Genomic DNA, 17,105 nt, shown 5'->3' with positions numbered 1-17,105 from the left:
CCTTAAGCACATCTGCAGAGGCAAACATGCAAGCTTCCGGTGAAACAGACTGGGTGTTTTGGAGATGCAGGCAAAGGAAAGAGCGGTCGGAAAAATATATGTCTGGTCGCATAAACCCCGCTCTCAGTGACGAGGGGAAGGATGTCACGTTGGTCCTGCGTCACGGTATTCACAGCCAACAGGAGAGCCGGAGAGACAGGGCGCGCCTCCGTCACTCTGCCATATTAAATGGACATCAAACATCCCCATAACGCAGAAGCAGAAACCCACCCACCCCTTCTCGTATCCACATTAGTATGTTTTAGGGAGCAATTCTAGTCGAAGTATGGCGTTGACACTGAGAAAAGAAATGTAGCCATGTATTTGATGTAAGGTATACTAACATCAGATCAAAACCCCATGTTTATACCAAGCTCGTTCCAACGTTTAACTGAATATTTATATGAGTAAACATGTACCATATAATGTGTTACAATAATGCTAACGTCAGATAACAGGAAATAGTATTTAAACAACACATTTGACATTACAAAAACCATGACAAAAAGCCTCCTGAATTGGTGTGATTGCATTCAGACACAAGGCCCCTCTATCATACCAAGAACACCTGGGGGAAGGGGGCTGGAGCGGGGCTGGTGACCCTGAAAATAGAGGTCAGCGCATCATTATGGCCCATAAATAGCTCTCCCCTCACACCAAAGGCACAGGCTCAACCAGAGGTGTCAGTGAGACAGTAATGTAAACATGTATACTGCCTCTAATCATGGAGATACTATTGTCCTGGATGTGTATGTATTTATGTATTGGCCCCGATCCTCGGATTAGCATGTTAGCAGAGATGAATGCTGCCATCTTCTGACCATGACTGTGAGAGGATGTCAAATTCCATAACACAGACACTCACACCCACACATTCAGAAAGATATACACACAGACACACATTCAGACAATTGTACACAAAAATAAATACATGCACGTGCGCACATGCACACACACACAAACACAAACATGCACACACACAAACACACACACATGGCCCTTCCCCATTTCCCTGCCTGAGTGTGTGAGTCTGTATGTCTGTCTGTCCGTCCGTCCGTGTGTGTGTGTGTGTGTGTGTGTGTTTTTAGGGCCTGGGAGAGAGAGAGAGAGAGAGAGAGAGAGAGAGAGAGAGAGAGAGAGAGAGAGAGAGAGAGAGAGAGAGAGAGAGAGAGAGAGAGAGAGAGAGAGAGAGGAGTGTTGGGGTAACACTGCGGCCTAGCCCTCCCCTTCCCTCCGTCCTCTTCCTCCAGAATACATTATGCCCCCTGCTCTTAAGCCTGCTACTCTATTACCCAGCAGCCCTTGGGAAGTTTCTTATCAGCGTTGGCCAGCTGGAGCGTGAGCCACCGCCCGTCAATACCTCAAGGCTCGTTGATGGAATGATGCTGCTAGCTAAAATGCTCACGCAAGCGAGATGCTGTGATTCCAAATTAGCATCTTATTTTCGTACCTTTTTTTTCTCTTTTTTTTGCATTTTTGAATATGCCAACGCAATCGAATGCCCGTGATTAAATTGTGCATGTTTGTGTGTTGATTTGCGGTCGTGAGTTTCGACCATGTGGAGACGTGAGGATGAATCCGGTCCCTGCAATCCTCCTCAGACGGAGTTTGGACGAGTGTGGTCGTCCCCTGTCAGAACCAAAAGGACCTGACAGCAGTCTGACGCCACTGGCCCCGGGCAGTGCGGGTTGGGGGTCCGCAACAGCCCCCACCCGCTCTCACTACTGATGACGTGGAGAGAAACATGTTCTTGTATCTCATGTCCTCGAGCAGGAAAACAACATCTTTGGCACCGTCACTGTAGATTCCAGCCCCCCCCCCTCCTTTTCAACTCCTTAATTTCAATAAGGGTTCGGGGGGGTCACCAACAATGCAATGCTTTGTTCTTTTGTGTTGAATCGAGCAACGGCTCGGTGCACTGACCTACTTTTGGATAGTGAGGTTATTCTGGGATGTCATTACTGGGATGTCTGCGGGGACATGGATGAGGTGAACGGTTGCTAGCCACAGACTCGGGGGTATGGTCTGACCAGCTGACGATTCCCACACATCCATTCACTCAATGGCCAGGGGGTTTGACTCCCGGCTGAAGGGTGCTGGCTGAATTCCTCACAGTCTGCATCTTAGCTGCAGACATCATGCCCTAGGCAAGAAGCCCTAATGCCCTACCTGCTGATGAATGACATGTACCTGCATTCACTGTTATACAGAAAAAAAGCTAAATACTAATTGTATTTAAATAGTAAACAAACAGTGAGGGTGGAATAAATTGTGTTGCATTGTGGTTTTCAGACTGCAGGCCAAAGTGTCTCTTTGGGTCAGCCGAGGCAAATTTGCTAATAAGCCCCTACCCAGGGGTGTTGACGGAAGGGCAGGTGGTTTAGTTCCTGAACCTGGACACTTTGTGCTCTTGTAGGTGTGCACATTAAGTGCTGCTTCAATCCGAACCTCAGCACATATTAAGTGGGGCACTGTTATACAACAGCTGGGAAATCAGTCAGACAATATTAACTACCGAAGGAGATTATTACTACTGGAGATTCTAGGCCTTTTCAGAAAAAACTAGAAAGATTGTTACAACAGCAGGATCATTACTTAACTTGAATGTTAATCTAAGTGGTAGAAAACTAAAGCCAATTACAGGAGAGGAAGGAGAGGATGGAGAGGGGATGTTTCCCGTTTGCTAAGAGCCTCCAGATGCTGCTTCCAAAGCCGAGGACTCCCACAAAAAGAGAATACAAACTCTCTACCCATCATGCCCCTTGGGCTCCTGGCGCACGCCGATGACTCGGCACCTGCTGCCACTCCGGCAGTTTGAAAGGACGGAGAAAATGGCGACACAAAATGGAGTCCCAGCTGCGTGTGAGAGTGTGCCAGTGTCTGGACAGCAGGGGTGGGGGGACATCGCTTCAGGCTCGATTAGACCCACGTTTCGATCGGCCATCTCCAGCTCTTTGCTCCATCACCCCCCCCCTTCCCCCTGCTCATCGACTGCTAGAACCCCAGCTGCCAACCTGCCACCACAGCCATCAGCAGGTGGTGGGTGGCAGCGGAGGCAGTGGTGGTGGATTGGTCTGGACTGGAGGACATTGTTGAGATAGGGATGGGGGAGGTCTAGGTGCTGATGTGAATCACAACAAACAATAAAGTTAGCCAAATCTCAGCAATAAAAAAGAATCCCCGTTTATGCAGTCAGATCCTCTTCTGTCAACAACTGCATCGCTGATATTTAATCAGGGGGACACGTGAGAAAACCTCCATGTCCGCTGTCGCCGGGAGGAGCAGAGGTGACATTTTGTTTGCCCCGTATGAGGCGGGAAGGTTGATGCGGTCTGGCAGAGCGGGGGGACGTGACCACCCCTAACCCAGCCCACCCTCACCACTCACGACTTTGCCGTGCACGGTGCACCTGTCCCTTCAGGCTGAAGAGCCAGACCCAAGGCCGAGGGTCGCCCCCTGCCGGTGTGATTGATATCGCAGGCTAGCGACAGGCAACACTGCGTTGCGTCAGGCCCTATTAGACATATCTATAGGCCTTTGTCATGGAGATTTTTTTGGTAGCCGGGAATAAAATGTTTAAAGCCTATGAAAATAAGCATCATCCATTTAAACGAGGTCACGAAATGGATAAAGAGTAGGCCGGCTACAGGAAAAACAGGATAATTTAACGAGATCGGGAGAGACAGGCTTTTAGAGAGAGCGAGAGAGAAAAACAACCTCTAGCTTTGTAAAAGCAATTTGTCACTCGGTGTGAAACCAGAACAGCAATGGGGAGGCTGTTAAACTAACTCTGTTAACGTCACTTGGATTTCATTTGGAATTCAAGAGACAGAGAGTGAGAGAAATACACATTATAGCAGACAGTGATGCGATGGCCCTTACATAATAAAGGGTCGGCCTACCTTCCTTGAAAGCTAATATGAAGCCCACTACTAATTCATAGACATGGTTTCTATGTTTTCCAAGTCATTTTCATTGAACGGTAAAAAATATGTTTTTAACGTATAGGCCTATCCAATTTTATACAAAAGTGATCATGAAAAGAATCCCACAGGTGAAGAATTTGTATTTAGGGCAATACTGTTGAGTAGGACTATTTCAGAGTAATATTAATCTTCAAGGTTGTCCACGAAAACAGTTGTAAAGACAACAGTTTCTCATTGTACACTTACCCAATAGGTTAGGAATAGCCGACATTGTAGAAAATGGATGGTGCAAATAACGACAAAGGGGATGTTAAATTGTAAATCAAAACGAAAAGTTCACTATTTGACTTTAAATGGGTTTGTATAGGTCAGCACTGCCATCGTGTGGAAATCTTCATCATAGCACTTAAATATCAATTTCAGAAAAAAAGATCCACACCTGTTTAAACATTCAAAATATCTGGGATAAAACTTTTAGGCTATATTACATTTAGGGTCTTGCAGACATGCAGCAAAACCTGGCTATTTAAAAGGACCCATTCATTTGTGACCTACTGAAAATCGTTAGTCTTTAACAAAGTTAGTGTGCATAGGCCTATACAGCATATGCTTTAGTAGATTTCCACCTCCTTTACATAATAAAAGCATTCAAAATATGTGAGAAAAATAGGTAGAACATTGGACCTTGGAAGCTATTTTCTGTCCTCATGTATGTTGCGTCTATTTGCTACTCTGCACAAACTTAAAAATAGTTCTCAGCTGCTATCAAAACAGTCTGTACGGCTATGCACATAAACTCCAGTAATGGAAATACCATACAAAGATACCAGTAGTGATTGTTAATTAAATAAAGTATATTAAAAAACATATATAATCAATTGGAAGTGTCCATTTCAAGGATAATATTACTTAAAAACAAGGCTACGGTAGCGTTATTACATAAACACGACCTTTAGAACCCGGGGCAGAATGAACAAATAGGCTACACATCACAGTGTTTCTTCTAAAAATAGAATGATAAGTCAGCGTTGGAAAGCCAGCCTAGCTTTGCCGTGGGTCTGTGTGACCGAGGTAGCCCGAAAATGATCCTGCACATCAGAGCGACAGACAGACGGCCGCTTGTATTTCCTGCTACCGTCGCTCCTTAACTCAGCACAATGCTCTCGATGTCGCCCCCCAGTGGCTGGAAGTGAGGCTGCACCCCGCGGCCCCTCTTCACCGAGATGGGCAGCAGCTCTCCATTGGTCTTCATCAGGTCTATCCTCCTCGACAGGTCCGCGTCACAGTCGATGCAGAGGGCGCAGCGCTGGGCGTAGTTTACCAGAGTCTCCTCGCCGTGGCGGAAGGTGCCCACCAGGGCGGCGGTGTCCTTGCAGGCCAGGTGGAGCTCTGCGATGGACGCCGTGTTGGCGATGGTGTTGCGGTCGATGCCGTAGTGGCGGAAGGCCTTGGTCATGTTCTTCTTCTTGTTGTAGGCGGCGAGGACCTGCTTGTAGCGGTGGATGACGTACTGGATGCCCGTGGCTTGGAGAGGGAAGAGAGCAGGAGATTAGCTAAAGCAGAAAATAAGATGCAACTAAAATTCTCTTCTCAAATAGAACTCAAGTAAGAACTGCCACCTGTATTTGGTGCAGTAAAAAGTGGTATGCATCCCTTTGTGATGATAATGATGCTCATAGAATCATTTATTAATGATGAATAATAAATGATAACAATCCTAATTATTTTCATTTAGTTCTTTTTTCTGAATTCCAAAGTCGCATGAAGTAAATAAACTAAATGAAGCGAGGTGCTCTCACCTCTCTTCCTGCTGTAGTCCTTCCCTCTCTTCCCTCTCTTCCTGTCCTTGCTGCGTCGCTTCCTGCGGTGCTCGCTGGTCGCCATGGAAACGTCTGTCGAGATGGACACATCCGAGTCGCTGTCGTTGCTGAGGGAGTCGCTGGACGCCACGCGCTCCCGCTCTCTCTTACGGGACCGGGCCTCCACGTGCGGCGGTTTAGGACCTGCGGGCCGAGGACGACCAGGATTGTTGTTTCAGGGTTATATTTTGGTTTGTTGCATTGAGAAGATTCCTTTCCATTTATGACGATAATCTTTGGTTTATCCAAAGTGAGGCAGGGCTTGAGGATGCCTACAGTTAGTTTGCACACATGGGGGGGGGGGAATCGAACCTAGGCCTCTTTGGCAAGGATTTGCACACCACAGCCACTAGCCTAACAACGTTACTGAATATCACATTTTCAGTGGCAATTTTTGGCAAATATATTCAAGGATCATCCCCTGACCGACATAATGACACACATTCAGGGGCATTATTGGTCAGATTATCTCCTTACTGTCAACAATATGTCATGTGACCTACGGTGAGCAGAGAGTGACCGACAGGAGAGTGACCGACCAGAGAGTGACCGACCAGAGAGTGACCGACCGGAGAGTGACCGACAGGAGAGTGACCGTCAGGAGAGTGACCGACCGGAGAGTGACCGACAGGAGAGTGACCGACAGGAGAGTGACCGACCGGAGAGTGACCGACAGGAGAGTGACCGACCGGAGAGTGACCGACAGGAGAGTGACCGACCGGAGAGTGACCGACCGGAGAGTGACCAACAGAAGAGTGACCGACCGGAGAGTGACCGACAGGAGAGTGACCGACAGGAGAGTGACCGACCGGAGAGTGACTGACAGGAGAGTGACCGACCGGAGAGTGACCGACAGGAGAGTGACCGACAGGAAAGTGACCGACAGGAAAGTGACCGACAGGAGAGTGACCGACAACAGGGTGACCGACCTTCAGCGGCGGCGGCGGTGGTGGCGGTGGCGGCGGCAGCAGCGGGCTGGCTGGGCGGCGCGTAGGCAGCCGACGGGCGGTTGCTGGTGAGGTTCTCGATCTGGCTGCGCAGGAACTTCCTGTCCTGCATCAGGTCCTCCACCTGCCGCTCCAGGGCAGCGATGCGGTCCTGCTTCCGCTCCAACAGACACTGCAGCTTGGTGATGGTCATCAGGACCCTGGGCGGGAGACCCTCAGTGGCAGAGCCCGCTGGGGGGGGGGGGGGGGGGGGGGGGGAAGAGCGAGAGAGAGAGAGAGAGAGAGAGAGAACCAATTAAAGGCAGAGTTGCTAAGTTGCAGCCGTTATCAAGTTGGGCTATTCTGTATGTTTACCTGCTGAGGGAAACCCGCCTAGAAAGAGCAGGTGTACATTTACAAAATAATTCTGCACTCTCTACTGTGCAAATAAATGTCTCACTAATGGATGGATGGGTTAACCAAATATGTGTATGGGTTTGTATAAAAAATATATATACGTAACTTTGTTGTGCTTTGTGCACCGTAAATGTGTTTTAACATGCCAATAAGTTCTTAATTTAATTATTTAGAGTAAATTTACACAATAAACACACAAATAGAATGAATAGCCTAAAACAACAGTATCTAATTATTTTAAGTCTTTGGGTTTCTTACATGACATGGCGCTACTGGGCGTGTTGTCCTGCACGACATCGGGTCCGTTCCCCCCCGTGTGTAGGTTCTCCCACTTGATGATGCTCAGCTCGTCCTGCTCCTGCTTGGGCCAGGCCGGGTTCAGGGCCCGGTGGTCTCCAAGCCGGACCGAGCTGGAGTCTATCTCGGGGAGAGCCCCACTCGGGGAGTACGAGGATGTCTGCCATAGAGACGACATGGTTCCCCGGAAAGCTGTTCAGGGACAATAAAGGAGCAGAGGAGGATTCAATACAAAACTAAGAGCTGAGACGTCAGATTGTCTCGATGAAGGGAGGGACCAGACCGGACGTAGTGCATCATTCATCATCACTTCATGTTTCCATGGAAATGGTACCCAGGCGGACCACAACACCTCCATCATGGTTGCAAGCCAACCACTTAGCGTGGATTAACGTGCACTTTACAACGTAAGAGCGACAGTTAGCATAACCACACACATATAAAATATATTTAATAACATATACGCCTACATATCATCTTATATGCGCTTATAGCGACCGCTATTCGTAGTGTCGGTTATAGTGCATGATCGTTTAACTATAATTGCTTTCGGCTAGCAAAATGGAAGCTATGAGCTTCAATAATTCACCGGCTTGGAAAATAACTACCGAACGATGCTTTCATATTTACCTTTCCACTACTCAACCGTGACGAAACGCGTCCTCCTCTCTGTCTGCACCGCACTGCGTTGAACGTTACCCCAGATTTAGATATTTAAACCGATTGTCTTCCTGAAAGCGGTGACCATCGGGGATAGTGGGGACACCAACACGCCTGTGGTGGGGGGGGGTGGCGCTAGAGAACCGCTTTGTCTCCCACAGGCACCGCTCCTCCAGCAGAGAGAGAGAATCATTCATCCAACAGCATTAATTATTAACCAACCAGGAAACAGTCCTGGAAAGGACGAATTTCAGGACAAAGTTCAATCATCAACATGTTAACGTAAAGACAATAGAAAGGCTGGTTAGAAGGAAATGCATTTTTGACGTGCCTTGGTGCATAATATGCATAACATAATAACCATAGGGTGCAAATAAAACCGACAATGATATTTTTTCTTAGGACTCTTTATTTTATGTATTTTTTTCGAGTTAGATTTAAGTTCTTTGGCTCAATTGAGACAGTTATTGGTCCCATTTCATAACTAACCAGGCCGAAGTATATATATATTAGATATTACAATATTAATACCATTACACTTGCACCATTGCATATCATGTCATCTTTCTTCCAATTTCAGTGGCAATGTTTAACAATGTTCACAATACTAACATTTTGAGTGTTCAATAGGTTAAAATACAGCTGCCATTTTAGAATACACAAACAAGTGTTATTAAATGAGGTTGGCAGTTTCTGATTAGGTCATCTTGTGTAACATATTAAGACCACCTAAATAAAGAATATGTTTGCACAAAGGTTAACACATCTACAATCCTACACTAAATACAATTTTTAGTTTTAATAGGCTATACTGCGTTAGTCTGGTAATGAAAAAATAGCACACGACGAGGTACTTGTGGACTGATCCAAACTGGGTTTTCTTTGTGCACATTGGGTTAAAAACAGCATTAATCAATACACAACTTTTAAAAGACACTCACAAAAATAGAAAGTCTCCATTGTGGAACAGTTGTGATCAAAAAAGTCCTTCATGTCAACATTTCATTTCCTTCATATATATTTATAGATCGTTATTACCATCATCATCATCATCATCATCATCATCATCATCATCCAACAGATCTCTTTCTTCATACAACAAAAAATTACGACATGCGGCGCACAACAGTTGCATAGCATTTAGCATTAGCGGTAAAACTAAACATCCACTGAACATTCAGTGTTGGTGCACCTAGCCAAAGATACTGACCCTTAAATGTTTGTTTTTGTATTCAAGTTGAGTCCCCTAAATCCCTCTGATTCCCATAACAGTGAAAAGACAGGGCTCTGCATGGCGCACACAGTGGTAATATATAATCATTTATATAATCAAGGCGTACTGTAGACCGACCAGACTGTCAGAATGCTGTGTTCATGCCACATTGAAAGCAAGTTGCTAAACTGGACGCTACAGTCAGTGAGGGCTGAGTATTAATAACTACTAGGGCCAGGGATATCCATGTCAACACTGGTTATCATGTTATCTAGCTGTAGAGTTTCATCAGCAGGAGCCAAAACATTGACCCACTGAACTAAATTTAAATACAATACTGACGACGAGAAACCCTATACGGTGGAATTGGATTTTGGGAGATTGTTGATTAGCATTTCATGCTACAGGAAAATAGGTGTATAGTGGTAACAAAACACAAACACAACCAGATCAGCGCTAACAACCTTAGCCTCTCTGAGTTCTGTCGCTAGCTGTTATTAACCCTCTCCATCTTTCTCTCCCTCCCGCTCGCCCCAACAGAAAGTTCCGGAGTTTGACGTTTGGACCGATTGTAAATAGTGTTAGTTCAGTTGCAGCAGAACCCGTAGCCCAGTCAGGACCACCTACTGGCTCCATCAGTCTGTCTGTCTGTCTGTCCGAATGTCTGTGTGCCCCACTGTCCGTCTGACTGTCTTACTGTCTGTGTGACCCACTGTCCGTCTGTCTGTCTCACTGTCTGTGTGCCCCACTGATTTTCTGTCTCACTGTCTGTCTGTCTCCCTGCCAGTCTGTCTGTCTTTTTGTCTCTCCCCCTGTCCGTCCTTCCGTCTGTCTGTGTGTGTCTGTGTGTGAGCGTGTGAGTGTGTGTGTGTGTGTGTGTTTAGTGGCAGAGGGCCAGCAGCAGGCGTTTGTAGTCCCCGCTGCACTCGTCCCTGATGGCGTCCTTCAGGGACACGTCGTACTTCTCCAGGTACATGTCTTTGATGGTCTCCAGGTCGTACTGCCCATGGATAATAGCACGTCATTATTAAAAATAATATTATAATTCAGCCACCACCTCTTCCTAATGCAATCATTTCGGCCGCCACAAAAGTTGACAGATAATATAGTTTAGTGCAGTACAGTATAGTATTATAGTTCTGTTACCTTTACCTATAGTGTAGTACAGTACAGTACGGTACAGTAGTATAGTATATGTACAAATATATATATACATATAATATAGTAGTCTAGCAATAGCGCTTGATGATAATATAGAGTAGTATAGTACAGTCATACAACATTTAGTATATATATTATTGTTATAGTATAGTATCTCGTTACCTCGGAGCAGTTGATGATGATGATAGTAAAGGGTAGTACAGTACAGTAGTATAACATATAGTATATATATATATATTAGTTGTATAGTATAGTAAAGTGTAGTACAGTACAGTAGTATAACATATAGTATATATATATTAGTGGTTTAGTATAGTACAGTATAGTAGTATAACATAATATATATATATATATTAGTGTTATGGTATGGTAAAGCGTTACCTCGGAGCGTGTGACGATGATGCGTATGAGCGTGTCGTCGTCGGTGCCGACCCCCTTCATGGCCTTGTTGAGCCTCCTGGCGAAGTACAGCTGGGGGTTCTTAGCCGCTCGCACTGAGGGGAGGAGGGGGGAACGACAGCGTGTGATTGGCCCATCGTTGTCACGTGACACGAGTCAACAGGAAGAAGATAGCCTTGTTGATTGTAAATACATATAATATAATATTTTATAATAAGAAAATCAATCCAACGCATACAAATAATCTATTGGCAGATGCAGTATTGCAATTTAATTACTTCATTGATATTACTCAAAAAAAAAAAATTTGAATGTCAAACATAGTATAATAATTAATATTGAATACATCTGTATATACGTATTTATGTATGAAATGTATTCAAATGATGCAATAGCAGCAATTGTGTTACTATTTCTTAATTCAATATTGACTGTAATTCCGTAAGTGAGAGGGCATTTAAACGTCATACAGACCGAGAGCGACGTAGCACTTCTTCAGAGTTCCCCCTGTCTCGTTCTCGATGGCGTCCAGGATCTCTGTTCCCGACAGCTACGGAGAAAAGACAACACTTAAATCACAACACTAGACTTAACGATTAGTTAAGTTAAGGCATCGTCAGATGCTTCTCCCAAACTGTCATGCATAGCAATTACTTCTATCCTCATTAATTATGTTACATTAGAACATGGCATCCAGAGTCTGATTCCAACTGGGAATACCCAATGCTAAGAATGTATTCACATGAGTTATTGTAAAACACTTCGCATAAAAGCGTCCAGTAAATGACACGTTAAATATATATATATTCAGCTATTTTTATGTTCTTGCTGGTTTATATAGCATTATTATTCGTTTAGATAGCATTATTAGTATTATTATTATTATTACTACTATATTATTACTACATTGTTTGTCCTACCTGCTCATAGGCCTTGAAGGTAGCCTGCAGCTGGAGGTAGTTCCTGTTTGCCAGGACGAAGCTGAAGGTGGACTCATCTGTCCCGAAGCATCCCTCGCCAGCCTACCGGGAGATGGGGTGTACTGTCTATACAAACCTTTGATTCACGCTCTGACATCGCTAAGTAACCACGACACTGCTAATATTCCATAGGGGAAGTCTATTGGTTTGGATTGGATTTAAAAAAAAGAAGATTTTGGGCCATCACACTGTCATTCTACCTCAAACAGCGCGGTGGCGTCCTGTTCAGCCAACTCCTCGTCCACCTCATAGCTCTCATCCCGGGTACCCTGTGGGGGAGGGGAAGAGTGAGAAAGAGTGAGAGTGAGAGAGTGAGAGTGAGAGTGAGAGGAACGAGTGGAGAGAGCAAGCAAACAGATTAAAAAGAGGAGGGGAATAGAATAAAAGGAGAGGGAGAAAAAAAAGGAGAGATAAAAGGGAGAGGAGGGGAGAGAGATTGTGGGAGCGAGGGGGGGAGAGCGGTCAGGTGCATGCTGATGTGAGGTTCCTCTGTCTGTCTGGAGTCACCCTATCCTCACCCCACCTTACTAATGGATATGTACCTGGAAGGGTGCCAGAGACAGAGAGGGCAAGTCTGTGTTTGTGTGTGTGTATGTGTTTGGGTGTGTGTTTTTGTGTGTTGTCGTTTGTACCTTATTATACCTGTGTGTGTACGTGTGTGTGTGTGCGTGCGTGCGTGCATGTGAGAGAGAAGACAATGAGGGTATTTACATGGAAGAGAATGTGAGTGTGGGTGTGTGTGTGTGTATAAGTGAGTGCATGCGTTTATACCTGTGTGTGTAGGCTGGAGTGTGTTTGTATGTTTGCAAATGCGACTGTGACCATGCGTGTGTGTACATGTGTGCGTCTGAATGTGTGCACGTATGCGAGTGCTTGGCGGTTTGTCAAGAGCGAAAATGAGGCTGCTAGGAGCTTGACTTGAGTCCCAAAATACACGATTCGTTACAGCCTCAGTGTAATAGTAGTGTTGTGTTTGGAACAGATCTTATGCTACCTGATTCCTATTGTTGCTCTGCACTCTGGCCAGTTGTTCGGTCATGCAGCACTCAGAATTTAATGAGTTGCTCCATTATGGATCGTAACCTTGTATGCTCGATTGTTTTTCAGCCTCACTTGTAAAGTGTCCATTCAATTTTCCACTAAATATAGAACTAAACGTATGATTAAATGTATAGCCAAAATGTATGGGTAGATGTATAGCTAAATAAATGCATGGCCAAATGTGTGAAAAAATATGGAACTGAATCCATGACTAAATGTATAGTTAAATAAATGTATGACTAAACAGATAAATATGTAGCTAAATGTAGGTCTGAATGTATGACTAAATATATTATATAAATGCAGGATGAGGGATGGTTAGGGGCTCAATGCAGGTCAGAAGCGTGGGCCTCAGTACCGTCGACATGGTGAGTTCACTTCCATAGCCCCTTCCTACCCCAGTAGGACTGTACCTGGAGCAGAGCTGTGAGCAGGTTCCTCACGTCCCCGCTGGTGTCTCCGTCAATGTCCTCCTCAAGGTCACGCTCGTGGACTATATTAACAAAGACAAACAAACATTAAGGAATATGGAGTTAGACTGAGCTGAAAAGAAAAATAGCATTTCAAAGCCATTTAGAGATATTCGATATTCTTGTTCAGCTGGATTGTAACTGAAATGGGCAAAAACTGTTTGAAAGTTTAATTTTCTAGTTAAGACTATTTCCAAAAGGTATTAGCAAGACTGTTATTTTGAATATCAAATATCAAAATAACATACAGTATGACGTTTTCTATTTACTGTAAAGACATAATGTGCTGTTACATGTTACATGGGATGTGTAGAGAACACAGCGTTGACTGAAGACTGTGTTTTGTCAACGTCATGGAAAATCAGGGGCTTGAAGGGGCGATCAACAGGAAGTAGTGCCAGGTTGGGAAGATCTCATTGGCTGTCGCTAACAAAGCGTAAACACAAGACCCGGTCATTGCCCGGAACAACTGACTCAAGGCTTGAACTTCCTTCAAAGTTCATAATCTGAGGAAGTGGACTCAATGTTGTACTAATGTATTAGTGTGGTGGCGGATATGTCCTGTCGAAATGACCCATGAACATGAAACTTAAGATTGCCATATTAGAGTCCTTTGAACCTTTGAAGATTACTCACCCTGGAAATAGCATTCTTTGAACATGTGAACGTCCTGCAAGGTAACACGAATAAGAAAACACAAATCAGGGTTATATTGCTGACGGTAATTGTTGAAAAACATTATATTCTACACAGTTTATCCATCTATCAGAGCTAACATGTCCTCCGACATCTACAGAGACACAGATTGGTGTACTTAGCATAGTAGGGTACCTTGGATGTAAGGATACTTAGAATGTTACGGTACCTAGCAAGTTATATAGCATGCTTAGCAGGGTGGTCCTGAAAAACAGTGACTAAATCAAGTCTAGATTATATCCGATTAGATTAACTCAGTTTATCACCCGAAATATAATTAATTTGCCACTACAACAGAGAATAAGTCGCCATTGGTATATAAAGCTGAAAGAAAGCAAGAGACTGTTTAGCTCCTCACAGTAGACAAAGATTCTATAAATAATAAGACAGTAACAGTTGAGCAGCTCACAGTAGATAAAGCTTCGATATAGAACAACACAGTAGCAGTAACAGTTTAGGGCTCACAGCGTTGGTGGCAGTACACAGGATCTCCACCAGGACGTCCTCGTCCGTACCCGCCCCCTTCATGGCCTTCCTCAGCTCCTTCACGGCGTAGATCACCGGCAGGTCCAGCATCGCCAAGATGGCGTTCTCAAAGTTCCCCGCCAGCTCCTTCTTCAACACCTCCACCAGCTCCTGTTCCGAACCCGGGGGCGAGAGAGAGACAGACACAACCAATGGACAGGGATAGAGAGAAAGGAAAATGAGGGGAGGGAAACACCAAAGAAAATGGGATGCAGAATGGAGAGGATTTTTTGAAATACGCCTGGAAATGTGAGTCAGAGTTAGAGCAGGAGAAAAACACTGAAGGAGAGTTAAATATAATGTTATTTTATCTTCTTATCGTTTCAATTGAATCTTTAAACTGAATTCAAACAATAAATCCAGAAATCTGGCAAAGACAGCCGCAGCAATAGAGAATAGACGATAACGAAAGGTGAAAATAAAGGTAGAGATATGGTGTGAAGGGTTGACTCACATCGTCGTACTTCTCGAAGTACGCCTGTTTGATCTCCTGCCGCTGGTCGGCACTGCGGTTGGCCAGGATGTCGATGATAGCCTGCTCATCGGTGCCTGGGATAAAGTGGAGACAAAATGATATCTTCTAACATGTTTTTGATAACTGTGCGCATATCTTTGATAACTAAACTGTACGGGGTGTAATAAAGCTGGAAGATTATATATCGAGCTGAACTAGTGAAACATTATCATAATCTGTCTAATATTTATAGATGCAAATCTATAGACAAACATTTATAGAGCCATTGACGCCTAACCGAATACCACACACACACACACACACACACACACACACACACACACACACACACACACACACACACACACACACACACACACACACACACACAGAAAGCCTGTGGTTGTTTCCTACCGAGCCAGGCTGTACTGACTGAAGTGTGTCATGAGGTTTAGATTTTATTCTTGGAACCACAAACACACCCAGTCCATTCAGCCAAAGAATCGGATTGGTTTAAAATGAGTCAGCTGGCTAATTGGTTCCCAAAAGATAAAAAAAAACGCTGTAATGGTAGTCTACTAAACCCATACAAACACATAACAGATTGGGATATACTCATACAGTAAAATACTTCCAGAAAAGTCTTACCAAAGCCTTTGCACGCTTTACGGATTCCCTTGATGTCGGCCATGACATCAAAGTCCTCACAGGGGAAGACGGTGGGCTAATCAAGCAAAGAAAACAAGAAATACTTGATGAATACAATATTTACAAAAAGTGGAATCCATATTATTAGTTTGAATCACCTCGGCTTGTTATGTGATGTGGTACACATTATATGGTAGACCAGCAGGCATGTGGGTTATGGTCGTGTTGAGTGACCAAATAGCCAAGTGTTTGGTCGGCCTCAGCTGCTGCTGTCTACCCTAAAACAAACTTGGTTGGGTGCAGGGAAAGGGGCCCATGAGTTGGGCCCTCGTCAAAAGGCCTCCCTCCCCCTCTCTCTCTATCTCTCCCTCCCTCCCTTCTCTCCTCACTATTGACCCAGACTCGTGCAACGGAGCCGTGGGTTCCGCAGGGGAGTGGCCGGTCCCCTGCCACGGAGCCTAAGCACTTTGTAGATCACAAATGCACCACGTCAGATGTAGACACGCACCATAACGGAATACAAATAGCCTTTTAACATTGAAACACTTCTGTTATGAACCGTATCATACACGACGATTAAAGGGACCTTGAAATGAAACTCTTCCTATAGCCACGGTTGTAGGCTTGCATTGTTACGGGTTATTCCAATACTAAAATAGTGCCACGGTGGAATACTGGCGATACCTTAAAAAAAAAATACTATATACTATGATAAAACCTTAAGACTCCAGATCAGTATACTGATCTAGAGTCTTAAGGCGATCGGTTGTTCCCATCCCCGCTCCGTTACCTTCATGAAATAACCGGTTGGCCTAACGTTACAATAAACACCCTAGAAAGCCCTGTCCTGGGTGTAGGATCTGGATCTACTAAGATATCCTCATCGCTAAGCAATTTATATAGCTGTGTAGAACGGTTAATAATGTTACCCACTTGGCAGTTTCCCATTTTGAGTTTTGTCGGGTTGTTGTAGCGGTAGAAGTACGGCGCTGGTCAAAGTTGTGTAGCGGCGCTGGTTGTGGTGCGGGTCCGTCCAAGAGAGGCGCTCAGCAGGGGGGGGAAATCAGTGTCAGACGTCATCACGCAGGTCGGGGGCGAAGGAGTGCGTCAAGCGTCAAATTAACCATTTACTGTGCACCAAATTCCCTTGCTTCTAACATAATTTCAATGTTTGAGACAAAACATGGGGGTTGATGCTAAAGACATCCGATACGAATTGATGATACATTTGACTCATTTATCAGTGACATTCTACATTTATTTCATCACTTTGTATTAATATAATTTCGACAGGCGCCCTTGACAAGACTGAGCAAACTGATTCAAAACAAACTTACAAACTAACTTCTCAAATGTCTACTTAGTCTTCTGTATTGCTTGTCTGATGTGCATTA

At 44.6% G+C, this 17,105-nt stretch overlaps 2 protein-coding genes across 3 annotated transcripts; both read right to left on the bottom strand.

Annotated features, from left to right (window-relative positions):
* Positions 1-4,090: 4,090 nt before the first annotated feature.
* Positions 4,091-8,271, bottom strand: zgc:174877 (coiled-coil domain-containing protein 106). Its single transcript, XM_030349569.1, has 5 exons — positions 8,095-8,271; positions 7,426-7,656; positions 6,754-7,002; positions 5,765-5,968; positions 4,091-5,489 (listed from the first exon to the last, which is right to left on the bottom strand). Exons 2-5 carry the CDS (start codon positions 7,640-7,642, stop codon positions 5,110-5,112), a joined length of 1,050 nt encoding a protein of 349 aa, XP_030205429.1. The 5' UTR covers positions 7,643-7,656; positions 8,095-8,271; the 3' UTR covers positions 4,091-5,109.
* Positions 8,272-8,515: 244 nt separating this feature from the next.
* anxa13 (annexin A13) lies at positions 8,516-16,800 on the bottom strand. 2 transcript variants are annotated; one of them, XM_030349278.1, is made up of 11 exons: positions 16,645-16,800; positions 15,712-15,787; positions 15,064-15,158; positions 14,550-14,720; positions 14,025-14,058; positions 13,332-13,411; positions 12,078-12,146; positions 11,818-11,919; positions 11,372-11,447; positions 10,880-10,992; positions 8,516-10,337 (listed from the first exon to the last, which is right to left on the bottom strand). In XM_030349278.1, the coding sequence occupies exons 1-11, from the start codon at positions 16,657-16,659 to the stop codon at positions 10,218-10,220; spliced, it is 951 nt and encodes a 316-aa protein (XP_030205138.1). In that variant the 5' UTR covers positions 16,660-16,800; the 3' UTR covers positions 8,516-10,217. The 2 variants fall into 2 exon arrangements, with proteins under 2 accessions (XP_030205138.1, XP_030205139.1); XM_030349279.1 differs by having other exon boundaries at positions 14,550-14,717.
* Between the last annotated feature and the right edge of the window lie 305 nt (positions 16,801-17,105).

Source organism: Gadus morhua, chromosome 23 (assembly GCF_902167405.1).
Source record: "Gadus morhua chromosome 23, gadMor3.0, whole genome shotgun sequence".
NCBI classification, from domain to species: Eukaryota; Metazoa; Chordata; class Actinopteri; order Gadiformes; family Gadidae; genus Gadus; species Gadus morhua.
This window is presented reverse-complemented; position numbering and strand designations above follow the sequence as displayed.